We start from the raw sequence: 12,899 nt of genomic DNA, 5'->3' as shown, positions 1-12,899 counted from the left end.
TCACCGTATCCATGAATTCCTTCTCTCTCCATAGACACATTTAATTGTCTGTTGAATCCATTTATAGTCAAGCCCCTTATGTTCCATGATGGGGTGGCTGTTGAGTTCCCCTGACTGCTGAATTTCTCCCTCATACTTTCCCTCCCCAGTTGGTTTTCCCCATTGAAACTGTATTGAGCTTCCAACCCCATGTCCTCTCCATCACAAGGACCGCCTACTTCCCCCTCTATTGCAGCGTGTGGGGCCAAGGCGGCTGAAGGCACGTCTGCCAATGGTGGAGCAAAGGGAGGGGCAGGCACAAGGGGCAAGAGGCAGAGGAACCGAGAGTTCGGGGGAGGCGGGGGGGTTGTAGGGCTGGAGGGGATTACAAAAATAGGAAGAAGAAGCCAAAGGGATTTAAACACAAGGAGAAGAACTTTAAATTTAAGGTGTTGGGGGATGTGGAGGCATTATAGTTAAGCAAGGACAGGAATGATGGGTGAGCGGGTCTTGGCACAGGATAGGATGTGGGCAGCAGAGTTTTGGATGAGCCTAAGCTTACGGAGGCCATTCAGGAAAGCATTCGAATAGTCAATTTTGGGGGTGACAAAGACATGGATGAGGGTTTCAGCAGCAGATAGGCTGAGGTAGGGTGGAGGCAGAGTGGTGTTGGATGGTCTTTGTGATGAAGAGGATATGGGGTCAGAAACTCTGTTCAGGGTAAACTAGGATGTTGAGGTTGCAAACAATCTGGTTCGACCAAAGACAATGGGTGGGGAGGGGAATGGAATCAGTAGCAAGATACATAGTTTGTAACAAGGGCTGAAGATGGTGGCTTCAGTCTTCCCAATGTTTAACTGAAGGAAATTGTGACTCTCCTATGACAAGCAGTGTGACAACAGAGAGGCAGTGCAGGGGCCAAGAAAGGGGGTGGAGAGGTAGCGATGGGTTTCATCAGCGTACATGTGGAGCTGACCCCATGTCTGCGGATGATGTCACCAAGGGGCAGCATGTGGACGAGGAAGAGGAGGGGTGAAGAATAGATCCTTACTGGTGGACTCTGGAGGTAATGATGTGCAGGTGGGAAGAGAAGCTATTGCTGGTGATGCTGTGGCTCCGATTGGATCAGTAAGAGTGGAACAAGCGAGGGTAGTCCCGTTGTGCCGGACTATGAAGGGGAGTGTTGGAGGGGGATGGATGTCAGAGGCTGCAGAGAGGCCGGGGAGGGAAGAGGAGGGAAAATGCACCACAGTCACAGAGAATGTTGTTTGTGACTTTAGTTAGGGCTGTTTCAGTGTTGTGGCAGGGGCGGAAACCTGATTGGAGAGGTTCAAATATGGAGTTGCAGGAAAAATTAGCACAACTTTGAGAGACGACAAAATGTTCAAGGACTTTGGAGAGGAAAGGGAGGTTGGAGATGGAGTGGTAGTTTGCAAGGACAGATGAGTTGCATGTGGTTTTTTTGAAGAGGGGCTGATGACGTTTTGTAAAGGAGTGGGAACCATTTACAATGTCAGCTTATACGGGGCCCAGGAAGAAAAGTTGGGTGATCAGCAGTTTAATGGGTTAAGGCAGCAGGAGATGGGCCTTACGGACGAGAGAAGCTCGGAGAGGGCTTGAGGGGAGATGGAGAGAAGCTCGAGAGGGATGTGGGTTCAGGGCTTAGGCAGGGGAAGCCGGGGGGGGAGGATTGGCTTATTGGGCAGAAGGAAAGAGGGGAAACAGCAGAGGGAGCTGATCATATGGTCAGTCGTGGTGACAAAAAATTCCATGAGCTCCTTCCATTGGGATTGGGGGAAATGCAGATTTATAATTGTATTTTCTGTTAATTTAAAATAATAAAATATATGTTTGTGTAATATTTATGATATTAAGGAGATTGTGCTAGAAAAAACGGTGTGACCTGGATTCCTCCTTACAGCTCATTCCCCTCCATGCTTACTTCGTTCTGCCGTTCTTTGAACTCTCCACTGATGACATCGATTTTGGTACCTGCTTGGTTGGACAGACCAGAATAAAGGAGACCTTTCTCCTGAACAGGACTGGATCAAAGAGTTACTGGACAGCAGTGATGGGTAAGACCCCAATGCCTGACCTTCTGAGGCGAGGGCAGCCATCCATTTTATAACCGAGCGCACTTTGAAGTAGATTTTACAAATGCGCCTGCCGGGCATCGAGCTTTGTGTGGTATGGGATCCAGGGGTGATGGGCTTATGTTACATGGATAGACTGGAGAAGCTGGGGTTGTCCTCCTTGGAGCAGAGAAGGTTAAGAGGAGATTTGATAGAAGTATTCAAAATCATGAAGGCTTTAGATAAAGTAAATAAAGAGAAACTGTTCCCATTGGCAGAAGGGTCAAGAACCAGAGGACACAGGTTTAAGGCTATTGGCAAAAGAACCAAAGGTGATATGAGGAAAAGCTTTTGTACGCAGCGAGTGGTTGTGATCTGGAATGCACTGCCTGAAAGGGCTGTGGAAGCAGATTCGATCGTGGCTTTCAAAAAGGAATTGGATAAATATTTGAAGGGAAAAAACTTGCAGGACCACGGGGAAAGAGCAGGGAAATGGGACTAACTGGATTGCTCTTACAAAGAGCCAGCATGGGCTCGATGCACCAAATGGCCGCCTTCCGTGCTATGACCATTCTATGATGTTAACCCAGCCTCTGTTATACAGTGGAGAGATGAACTTGATACCCATGTGTTAATTGACTTTAGCAAACAGCCCAATTTCCACCTTTAGCCCCTTACAAATTCAGCATTTTGTCAGTTTCATTAGTTCCAAGGATCTAATTGCTACTGTAAGAGGGAAATCCATGATACACACACGGACTCTGGGTGGCACGGGCTTCATGGTCCAAAGGGCCTGGTCTCACTGGATTTTCTTGCTGCCACAGGTAGGAAATTGCCTTCAGTTAGTGAAAGTGGACCAGTTTGGTGCCCATCAGTATCCCCTTGTAAAAATTAAGCTGTGAGAAAGGAGGATGAAGAGCTGCTCTGATGGCCGAATCGGAGAACGTGCTGAGCCACACACTCTGGGAGTGTCTCTAGATTTAATCCCTTGCCTGGTGCTGAGTTAGCTGATGTCTATTGGGGGGGGCGTAGTGAGGGCACCTAATTAGCCTCAGTGTCTCTCCAGCATCCGGAGGAGAGGAATCAGCCAGGGTTCCCACTAACTAGTGCCATCTGCTGGAAAGGTGCGCATGGGTGAGGGCAGGATCAGGCTTGGCTGTGATGCCGCTCATGGTTGAATGTCCTATTGATATTCGTCATCTAGGCTCACAGGTGGCCACTTGGGCGAGATACCAGAGGGCGGCCAATACCCGTTGAACCCAGTATCCTGGATTCAGAAAGAGAGGGGATCAAAATGGCATCCAAGCAATCTGGCAGCTATTCGGGAGGCCAGGGAGTTCTGCTGATTTATTTTTACATCGAGCAATCTAGAACAGAGAAGGTTAAGAGGAGATCTGATAGTTTGAAATTATGGGGGGGTCTTGAAAAGATGAATGGGGAAAAACTATCCCCACCATTTGGAGAATAAATTTAAGATCATCACTAAAATAACGCAGTGAGGGGTTAGGAAGAGATTTGACGCAGAGAGCTGTTAGGACAGGGAACGCCCGAGCAGAAACAGTAGTGGAAGCACAATCCACAATAGCTTTTAAAAGGAAAGTCGATTCATATTTGAAAAAGAATAACTTTAAAGGGCATAGGTAAAGACAGGTGAATGAGACAACGAGGATAGCTCATTAAGGGAGCTAGCACAGGGGTCAATGGGCCAAATGGCCTCCTTTCGTGTTGTAAAATTCTATGATTCTAAGTAGCATGAAGTAAGTTGCTGAGCTTTCTCATGGCCTAGATCAGATCCCCCCCCCCCCCCCCCCCCATAGGCCCAGTACCACCCACTTCACGAGCAACACAGGCTGGAACTCTGCTCCAAAACTGTGCACAGCTCTGGTCTCCATATTATAAAAAGGAGAAGGTGCAAAAAAGATTTACAAGGATGATACCAGAATTGAGAGTTTAGAACTATCAGGAAAGATTGAACAGGCTGGGGCTCATTATTCTAGAAAAGAGAAGGCTGAGGGGTGACCTAATAGAGGTCTTTAAGATTATTTATTTATTCGTTCATGGGATGTGGGCGTCGCTGGCAAGGCCAGCATTTATTGCCCGTCCCTAATTGCCCTTCAGAAGGTGGTGGTGAGCCACCTTCTTGAACCGCTGCAGTCTGTGTGGTGAAGGTTCTCCCACAGTGCTGTTAGGGAGTTCCAGGATTTTGACCCAGCAACGATGAAGGAACGGCGATATATTTCCAAGTCCGGATGGTGTGTGACTTGGTGGGGAACGTGCAGGTGGTGTTGTTCCCATGTGCCTGCTGCCCTTGTCCTTCTAGGTGGTAGAGGTCGCGGGTTTGGGAGGTGCTGTCGAAGAAGCCTTGGCGAGTTGCTGCAGTGCATCCTGTGGATGGTACACACTGCAGTCACTGTGCGCCGGTGGTGAAGGGAGTGAATGTTTAGGGGGGTGGATGGGGTGCCAATCAAGTGGGCTGCTTTGTCCTGATTATGAAAGGATTTGATAGGGTAGATGTAGAACAGATGTTTCCACTTGTGGGCGACCCAAAACTAGGAGTCATAAATGTAAGATAGTCACAAATAAATCCAATAGGGAATTCAGGAGAAACTTGAAAGCGGAAAATTTGCAAGGCTATGGGGAAAGAGCAGGGAGAGTGGGACTAATTGGATAGCTCTTTCAAAGAGGCATGATAGGACGAATAGCCTCCTTCTGTGCTGTATCATTCTATGATTCTATGATTTTTTACCTAGAATGTGGTTAGAATGTGGAATTTGCTACCACAAGGAGTAGTTGAGGCAAATAGCGGAGATGCATTTAAGGGGAAGTTAGATAAATACATGAGGGAGAAGGATATGCTGATAGGGTTAGATGAAGTAGGGAGATAGGCGGCTCGTGTGGAGCATAAACATCGGCATAGACCAATTGGCTGTAAATTCTATGTAAAACTTTTTCCCATTTCTCTGCAGGTGAAGTGCTGCTAGCATTCACTGTATTGCTGATGCGTGATATGGTGATGACAATGGGACTGGGCAGATACTGTGCCTTCACCTCTATGACCTGGGCTCCATTCCAACAGACTGAAGGGATGAAGATCCTCTCTTGGCTGTGGGAGTCGCACGTGAACCGAGGGTTTGGACTGTCTCAGTCTTGTTCTTAACACGGATGGGCCGACAGCACAAAACCAGTGCTTTATTGGCAGTCTCACTGAGAATGGCTGGAGTGAGAAACGGAAAATGTTGCATTGGTGCAGTAGGTGGGGGTGTTGTCCTGGGATTGGGACTGAGGCACAATAGAGGGAGCATCGGCCTGCTACAGGGGGCTATACCTGACCTGGGGAGTAGTTGATACTGACACTGGGTACCAATATTTTGAAAGTGCTCCATCCTCCTCTCTCACTTTCATCGGTGCTGAGCTCTACCGGGTTCTTTTTGTCCCCAAGGCAGTGATGGGCCCTCTTTGATACCAGATTGAACGGATAGTATCACTCAATGTTAAACTCCTACTGTCTCTCCACAGCCCAGTGTGAAAGCCAGGAGGACCAGGGTGTGTTTGAAGTTTCTCCCAAGTGCGGGATTCTAGAGGCGCTCACTATCCATTTATCGACGAGCCGAGTAGCGATACAGATCAGCTTCACCGCAAGGTAACTGTGAGGGGGCTCCGCAGTCCCTGTTACACTGCACTGTGTTTGACAGCGACCGTTTAAAGAAAGGGCTTTCGTTGCAAAGTGGCTGGGTTGTCATGCTGTCAGCATCTGTAAAGAGAGATGTGGGTGTGGTAGTGTAGTGGCTGCAGGAGAAGTAATCCAGAGAACGTGAGTTCAAATCCCACCGTGGGCAATTTGAGAACGTGAATTCAGTTTTTAAAAATCTGGAAATAAAAAGCTGGTATCAGCAAAAGTGATTGTGAAGCTGTCGGATTGTCGTAAAAACCCAACTGGTTCACTAATGCCCATTAGGGAAGGAAACCTCTCATCCTTACATCTGGTCTACATGTGACTCCAGTCCCACATCAATGTGATCGACTCTTAATTGCTCTCTGAAATAGCTGTGTGAACCGCTACAAAGAATAGAAGGCCCTTCTCAGGGAGACTAGGGTTGGGCACTAAATTCCATCTCAAGAATGAATAAAGAATAAAAAAGATGCAGTCAGTAACAGATATCGTCACAGTGCCACCACCTCTGTAATTGGGTTTTATTTAATTAATAGAGAATTTTTGTATTTCTATATAGCACCTTATCACATCGCTCAAACATGCCATGAGAATTAACACGTACATTGAATTACTTTGAATGCAGTCACTGTTGTTTTGTAGGCAAATATGCAGCCATTTTGTACACAGCAAGATCCCACAAATAGAAATGAGATGAATGACTAGCAAAGTTTTTTTTTGTAATATTAGCTAGCACACTGGGAGAGCTGCCTGCTGTCCTTTGAATAATGCCATGGTGACTTTAACATCCACTAAACCATCAGAAAAGACAAGAACTCAGTTTAACAAAGGACGGCACCTCTGACAGTGCAGCACCCTCTCAATACTGACTGGAGTATCAGCCTAATTATGTGCATAGGTCCTGGTGTGGCGGTTCAGTGCAGTACTGAGGGAGTGCAGCTCTGTCGGAGGTGCCGTCTTTCGGATGAGATGTTAAACTGAGATCCCCGTCTGCCCTCTCAGGTGGATGTAAAAGATCCCATGACACTATTTCGAAGAAGAGCAGGGGAGTTCTCCCCGGTGTCCTGGCCAATATTTATCCCTCAACCAAAAAAACACTAAATTAGGAGACGCAGTGAGTGTGTAGATGGGAGCAGAAAATTACAAAAGTACACAGACAGACAAAGTAATTTGGCAAAACTGTGGCAGATGGAGTTCAATGTAGGAAATGTGATACAAGAAAAAACAATCAAAATATTTTCTTAATAGCGAGAGACTAGAAACTGGAGACGCAAAGGAATTTGGCTGTCCAACTGCACAAATCATTAAAAACTAGTGCACAGGTGCAAAAAAAGCTAATGTAATGTTGGCCTTCATATCAAGGACGCTGGAATATAAAGGGGAGGAAGTGAAGTTCCAGTTGTACACAGCCTTTGCAGTCCCCATCTGGAGTACTGTGTTCAGTCCTGGGCACCGCACCTCAGGAAAGATGGAGGGAGGTACAGTGCAGATTCACCAGAATGATACCAGGGCTTAGCGGGTTAAATTATGAGGACAGGTTGCGTAGACTAGGCTTATATTCCCTCGAGTATACAGGGAAAGGGCTGGGAAATGGGATCAGAGGCAAGCCCAGTTGAAGAGCTGGCAGTGGTTTAGGTGCGATGGGCAGAATGACCTCGTTCCGTGGTGTAATTTTGTGATGGGGGTTCAAGAGAAGATTGGATGAGTTTCTGGAGAGAGAAGGGATCAAAGGACGGGGGGGGCGAGAAGGTGGGGTTGATGTCTGAACAAGGGCTGAGCTCCTCTGGCCCAGACAGCTTTCTCTGCTCCTAAAAATTCTTACCCGTTCTCCAAAGTCCACTCGCTGCCTCCCGCAGGTGGAGTAACTTCAGTTTCTCTTGCGTCACCGCAGAGACAGTAAAGAGTACAAAACAAGCATCACCATCCAAGGAATACTGGGAGAGAAACCCTGCACGTTCTCAGTCCGAGGAAGAGGATCCATTGACGAAAGATATGAAGCTATGTACACACCGTAGGCATCGGGAGAAATCGAAAATCCACGCAGCGTCTCCGTCTTAGGAACAAATCTGTCAACTTAAATATTAACGTCGTGCTGTCTTCAGTTACAGATAATGTTCTGGAACATCACTTCTAATAAACCGTTTGAAAATTTGAAAGTGTTTTTTTTTTAAAAAGTATAAAATTGCGAATGACCAAGACTAGTTCCGTATGTGAAAGGCATTCAGCAGTGTCTTCATTACCTCATCGGGGGTAATTTTAACCTGACTCGCTGGGCGGGAAACCCAATAGATCGGGTGGGACGCTGGTTTTACTTCCCGCCCAATATTACTCTCCATTTACTTCGATGGAGTAAAATCGGGCGGGGTGTAAATCCAAGGCTGCACCCGATCCCGTCAGTTTTCCGATGGGCGGGTTAGGTTAAAATTCAGATTTCCCACCACCCTCCGTGTGAAAAAGTGTTTCCTGATTTCAGACTTAAATGGCCCAGATCTAATTTTAAAATGTTAAAATTAGATCTGGCCCTTTGATTCCCTCACCAGAGGAAATAGTTTCTCTCTATCTACCCTATCGAATCCTTTTATCATTTTAACCACCTCGATTAGATCATCCCTCAACCTTCTACACACAGGGGAATACAAGCCAAGTCTATGCAACACGTCCTCCTAATTTAACCCTCTAAATCATCGTCTTTTTGACTTGTTGAGTATTGGACACAACACTCAAAGCTGTGGTGTGGTCTGGTCTTCTCACACTCCAATTGCCCAGTAGAGTGGATAAGACCTGTTTAGACACGGTTGCCAATGGTGATAACAGGAGGTGAGCACATTTCCTAAACCCTAAGAGGACAATCAATTAAAGTGCCACTCCCAGCAGAGACTCGAATCAATGAATTTTTAAAAATAACATCTTTATTAGAAAGCAGATTGAAAACAAGTCCATGTAAAATTTTTAAGAAAATGATTTCAGACAAATCATGAAACAGAATACATCCTGCAGAATAATCCCATCACTGTGCTTACCACCGTAAAAAGAAAATACTTGGGGTGGAATCGAGCGTATCGCAGTTTTAATCATGACAAATTAAATGCTCAATTTATTGGGTAACCTGTCGCTGAAATGGAGGACTGAGGCAGCGATTTAAAGCACGTACTGCCATATGGCCCGGATGAGTCAACGTTTCATATTTTTGTTCAGTCTGAGAGGCTGCAGCCCCTGTTCAGCCATTTGAAGGGGCTGCTCCTCAACTTCTGGCTACACTTCAGTCCCACGCTCCTGATCTTTGGCCACCCGGTGTGGAGCGGGCAAGTCGGAGGACGTCCTCGTGGGTCTGCTCCTGGGCCTGGCCAAGGTGGCCGTGCACAGGTCCAGGTTGGACGCAGCCCGTGGGGTGGGGAGGAGGTCGCTCTGACTGCCTGCCTCTGTTCCGTGAGCACGTCCGTGCCCAGGTGGCCCTGGAGGGGGAGTACGCAGTGTCTGCCAGTGCGCCTGAGGCTTTCCACGACCGGTGGGCACCGCAGGTACTGGAGGTGGATAACCACTGTTATTTAGTTTGCTAAGTTTCTTTTTTTTTCTTACTGTTAAGTTCTGTTATTAGTTGTTACCCTTTAAAAAGGGGGCGCATTTATTTAGTTTTCAGTTGATGTCACTGGGGCAACCCAGTGCATCCTTACAGGTTATTTAGAAAAGGCATACTACCAAATGCATCTAGACGCTTGGAAGCTAATGTAAAGTGGGTTTTGTGGTCAAGGGAGTCAGTTGTGGGACAGGGTCACTCTTCCATTCCAGGTACCCCGCAGCAGCATCAAACAGAATACGCTCGACCCTGTCAAAGTACCTGAACTCCAACCCGCTGCATTTTGGTACACCAAATTAGAGAATTCACTTAAAAGGGTAAGGAGAAAGAACAAGGAGATGGGATTAAACTAGATCTCCCCGGGGGTAGGGGCTAAGACTAGAAAGGATTGATGGGCCGGACAGATCACCTAGTGGTTAAACCGTGTGAGACTGGCGGCCTCAGAGCAGTACTGCCCATTGGAATCGAATTAGAGGCATTGTTTGTGTGTGCTGGGGCTCACTGCACAAGTAAGGACTGTACTTGCTGTCAAGAGGCCAGATTTGAACCCTGATGAAATGATAGAGTTCCAGGCCCACTGCACCAGCCAGTCAGTCGCTTAACTGACATCTTTGGACTCAAAACAAAACAGGATGGCCTGAATGGTTTTCACTGCTCTCTGCACAAAGATCGGCAGTCAGCCCTCAACACAGAAGTCAGTTGAAACCCACAGATCCCTGCCGTCAAGACTATAGGCACAGTTTCAAAATAATCTGTTTCATTAAAGCAAAGGTGAGAAGCTGAGGCCCAAACATCAAGGTTGAAAAGAGGAAGAGATACGAGGGGGTAGATTAAACAGTGGATTAGGTGACAGGAAGCCTGGGTTTTAAAAGCCTTTAGAAGGAAGGCAAAGCTGAAAATAAGTAATTCACAGTTTTGAGGAAAAGAGTAGGAGATGGTGGGATGAGAGTTAATCTCCAGGAGGGAGCAAGGATGGGAAAGATGGCATATTTGGAACTTAAAAGGAACAAACTACTAGTGAAAGAGGAGATTGGGTTGGTTGGTTGATTGATGTGTGAAAGAGAAGGAATAAAAAGTGGGAGAAGAGCCTTGGGGAACACAGTGATGGGAAAAAAGTCCGAATGAACCAACTACCTCAGAGATGGTGATTTGAGGTAACCTGGATAGTGAGGATATAATGGTAACAGGTTTAAAAGTGCATGGTAACAGACCCCATGAAAGGGCCAACACAAGCCAGAATTCAATGTATACAAGAGGTTTTTCCTGAAGTTTGAAAGTGGACCACAGCAACCACTTTCATGGTGGGTGACTGAGATCAAATAAATATTTAACTTCTGACCAGTTCCAACCCACTCACACTTCCAGTGATAGAGTCAAGTCGATCCCCCACCCCAAACCACCACACACGTCCTGGCACATTGATCATTCACGGGGCCTAGTGCAATAAATCATCGTTCACAGGCCCGGCGCGGTCATCATCCAGGACACTTTGTACGTTCATGGTCCACTGTCCCACTACATTAATCGTTCACAACAAAGTCAGTAACTCTGGTTCACTGTTGGCTTTTGCTATCACTGCAGTATCTTAATCACATACAATTAAATTACTCTACGCGGTGTTGGGGTCAGGAGAAGGGAAGGACGAGGGGATTCCTTCTTAATTAGCAAATGCGCCCATTCCAGGCTGGTGATGTTGAGTAGGCTCCCCTTCCTATCGAGAAATCTTGGTGAAGGGACATGTCCATAATGCAGGTCACCAAGGCGATGTAGGAGAGTAGGAGGGATGATGAGGGAGCGGTGAGCAGATGACAGTAAACGTGGCATTTAACAGCCTGCAAACAGTAGGGGGAAGGAAAGACCAAGGGTGGAGGGAGGGGAAGAGTTCCACAGTTCTGAGGCCCTGAGAGTGAGATTATGCGAGAGGAGTCTATGCTTCAAAAATTGCAGGGCAAAGGATAGACATTTAGGACAGTGTACATACAGCTAGCTCAGTGGGCTCGATCAGTTGGCTACAGATAGAGCAATGGGGCTGAATTTAAAAGGCAGCGTACAATCATCCAGTCACCACTCTGCCCCTTCTTTTGAATCATTGAGGTTATTTCTTACAATTTAAAAAAAAAATCACATTTCCAGATTTATCACTTAGTGAATTCCCAGTATAATGGAATCCTGCGCGCTGTCCCACAGTTATTCCCCTTGTTTCCAACCTCTCCAAATGCAGCAAATTCTTGATCCCAGTAAGACAGCACCCCCCACCCCCGAATAAGAAGTCCAGATGAGGCATTGATGGAAAATCAACCCATTCAATTCATTCCCCAGGGCATTAGCACTAGACCTAGGAAGTTAGCTGGGAGGTGGCTGTTTTGTCCTTGTGTTCAGCTGGAGAACAGCACAGCTAAAGGGGAACCTGAATCAGGGAGAGAATAACCAGGGAACAGCAGGTGAAGGGAAAGTCAATTAGAGGATAATGGGCTCCGTGATACGTGCTCACTGTTAATGGTTCGCGAGCAGGTTTCTCCACCCGTGGTCTTGCTGCTGAAGATCTCAGTTTGCGGGATATTCAAACACGGCTGCAGCCCCCATTCCTGTCCCGATACACATGGATACAATGCCATAGGCTCTGGAACACAAGCACAAAGTCATTAAGAACCGAGCAGTCTCCTACTAGAAAGTAGGACCAGGTGACATCAGTGGGAACGAGTGAAAAGTAAACTTGGGGACACACACCAGGAGAAGCTTTACTCCGAAGAATGAGAAATGTTTGGAATAATTTACCAAAGGAGGGAATGGAGGGAGAAAACATTGGGGTTATTCAAAATACAATCAGATGCCACGATGGGAGAGTTAATGAACCAGTGTCAGCTGTGGCTCAGTGGGTGGCACTCTTGCCTCAGACAGACTTCAGCATCTAATCCAGGCTGACACTCCAGTGTCAGTACTGAGGGAGTGCTGCACTGTTGGAAGTGCCGTCTTTTGGATGAGATGTTAAACCGAGGCCCCATCTGCCCTCTCAGGTGGACGTACGAATTAAGAGCAGGAGTAGGCCATTCGAGCCTGCTCTGCCATTTGATAAGATCACGGCTGATCTGATTGTGACCTCAACCCTACTTTCCCGTCTACCTACTATAACCTTTGACTGCCTTCTTAATCAGGAATTTATCTCACTCAGCCTTAAAAATATTCAATGACCCTGCCTCCACCGCTCTCTGGGGAAGGGAGTTCCACAGACTCACGACCCTCAGAGAAAAAAGATCCCATGGCACTATTTGAAGAGCAGGGGAATGCTCCTGGTGTTCTGGCCAATATTTTATCCCTGAACACCAACACCACCAAAAAAAAAACAGATTATCTGTTTATTTATCTCATCTCTTTGGGATGTCTGGAGGTAGTAAAAGGCTACTATATAAATGCAGGATGTTTCTTTCTTTCATTGGGATGAGCTTCAATGGGCCGAATGGCCTTTTTTCCTATGCTGTAGGTGTTTAAAGTAGTTGTGACCCACTTGCAGGATAGAACCCCATGGATTTAGAACTGAGCGTGGTTGCTCGTGGAAAGTTGCGACAGTGTTACACTGTGCCGTTAATGATGGTGCAAAAAAAAAGAT

The 12,899-nt window shown here is 46.7% G+C and overlaps 2 protein-coding genes across 4 annotated transcripts in view; one reads left to right on the top strand and one right to left on the bottom strand.

Moving 5' to 3' along the window:
* The window catches only part of dlec1 (DLEC1 cilia and flagella associated protein), a 162,290-nt gene extending 154,413 nt beyond the window's left edge, over nt 1-7,877 (top strand). The window contains exons 38-40 of one of the 2 annotated variants that reach the window (XM_067968317.1): nt 1,901-2,054; nt 5,568-5,691; nt 7,613-7,877. In XM_067968317.1, coding sequence (XP_067824418.1) covers nt 1,901-2,054; nt 5,568-5,691; nt 7,613-7,736 — 402 coding nt within the window. In that variant the 3' untranslated portion in view covers nt 7,737-7,877. Of the gene's footprint in view, nt 1-1,900; nt 2,055-5,567; nt 5,692-7,577 lie in introns of both variants that reach the window. The other variant, XM_067968308.1, reaches the window with a different exon arrangement.
* Nucleotides 7,878-8,612: 735 nt separating this feature from the next.
* The window catches only part of acaa1 (acetyl-CoA acyltransferase 1), a 33,112-nt gene continuing 28,825 nt past the window's right edge, over nt 8,613-12,899 (bottom strand). For both annotated transcript variants that reach the window (XM_067968337.1, XM_067968327.1), the window contains one exon: nt 8,613-11,915. In XM_067968337.1, coding sequence (XP_067824438.1) covers nt 11,856-11,915 — 60 coding nt within the window. In that variant the 3' untranslated portion in view covers nt 8,613-11,855. The remainder of the gene's footprint in view (nt 11,916-12,899) is intronic.

Source organism: Heptranchias perlo, chromosome 2, assembly GCF_035084215.1.
Source record: "Heptranchias perlo isolate sHepPer1 chromosome 2, sHepPer1.hap1, whole genome shotgun sequence".
NCBI lineage: Eukaryota > Metazoa > Chordata > Chondrichthyes > Hexanchiformes > Hexanchidae > Heptranchias > Heptranchias perlo.
This window is presented reverse-complemented; position numbering and strand designations above follow the sequence as displayed.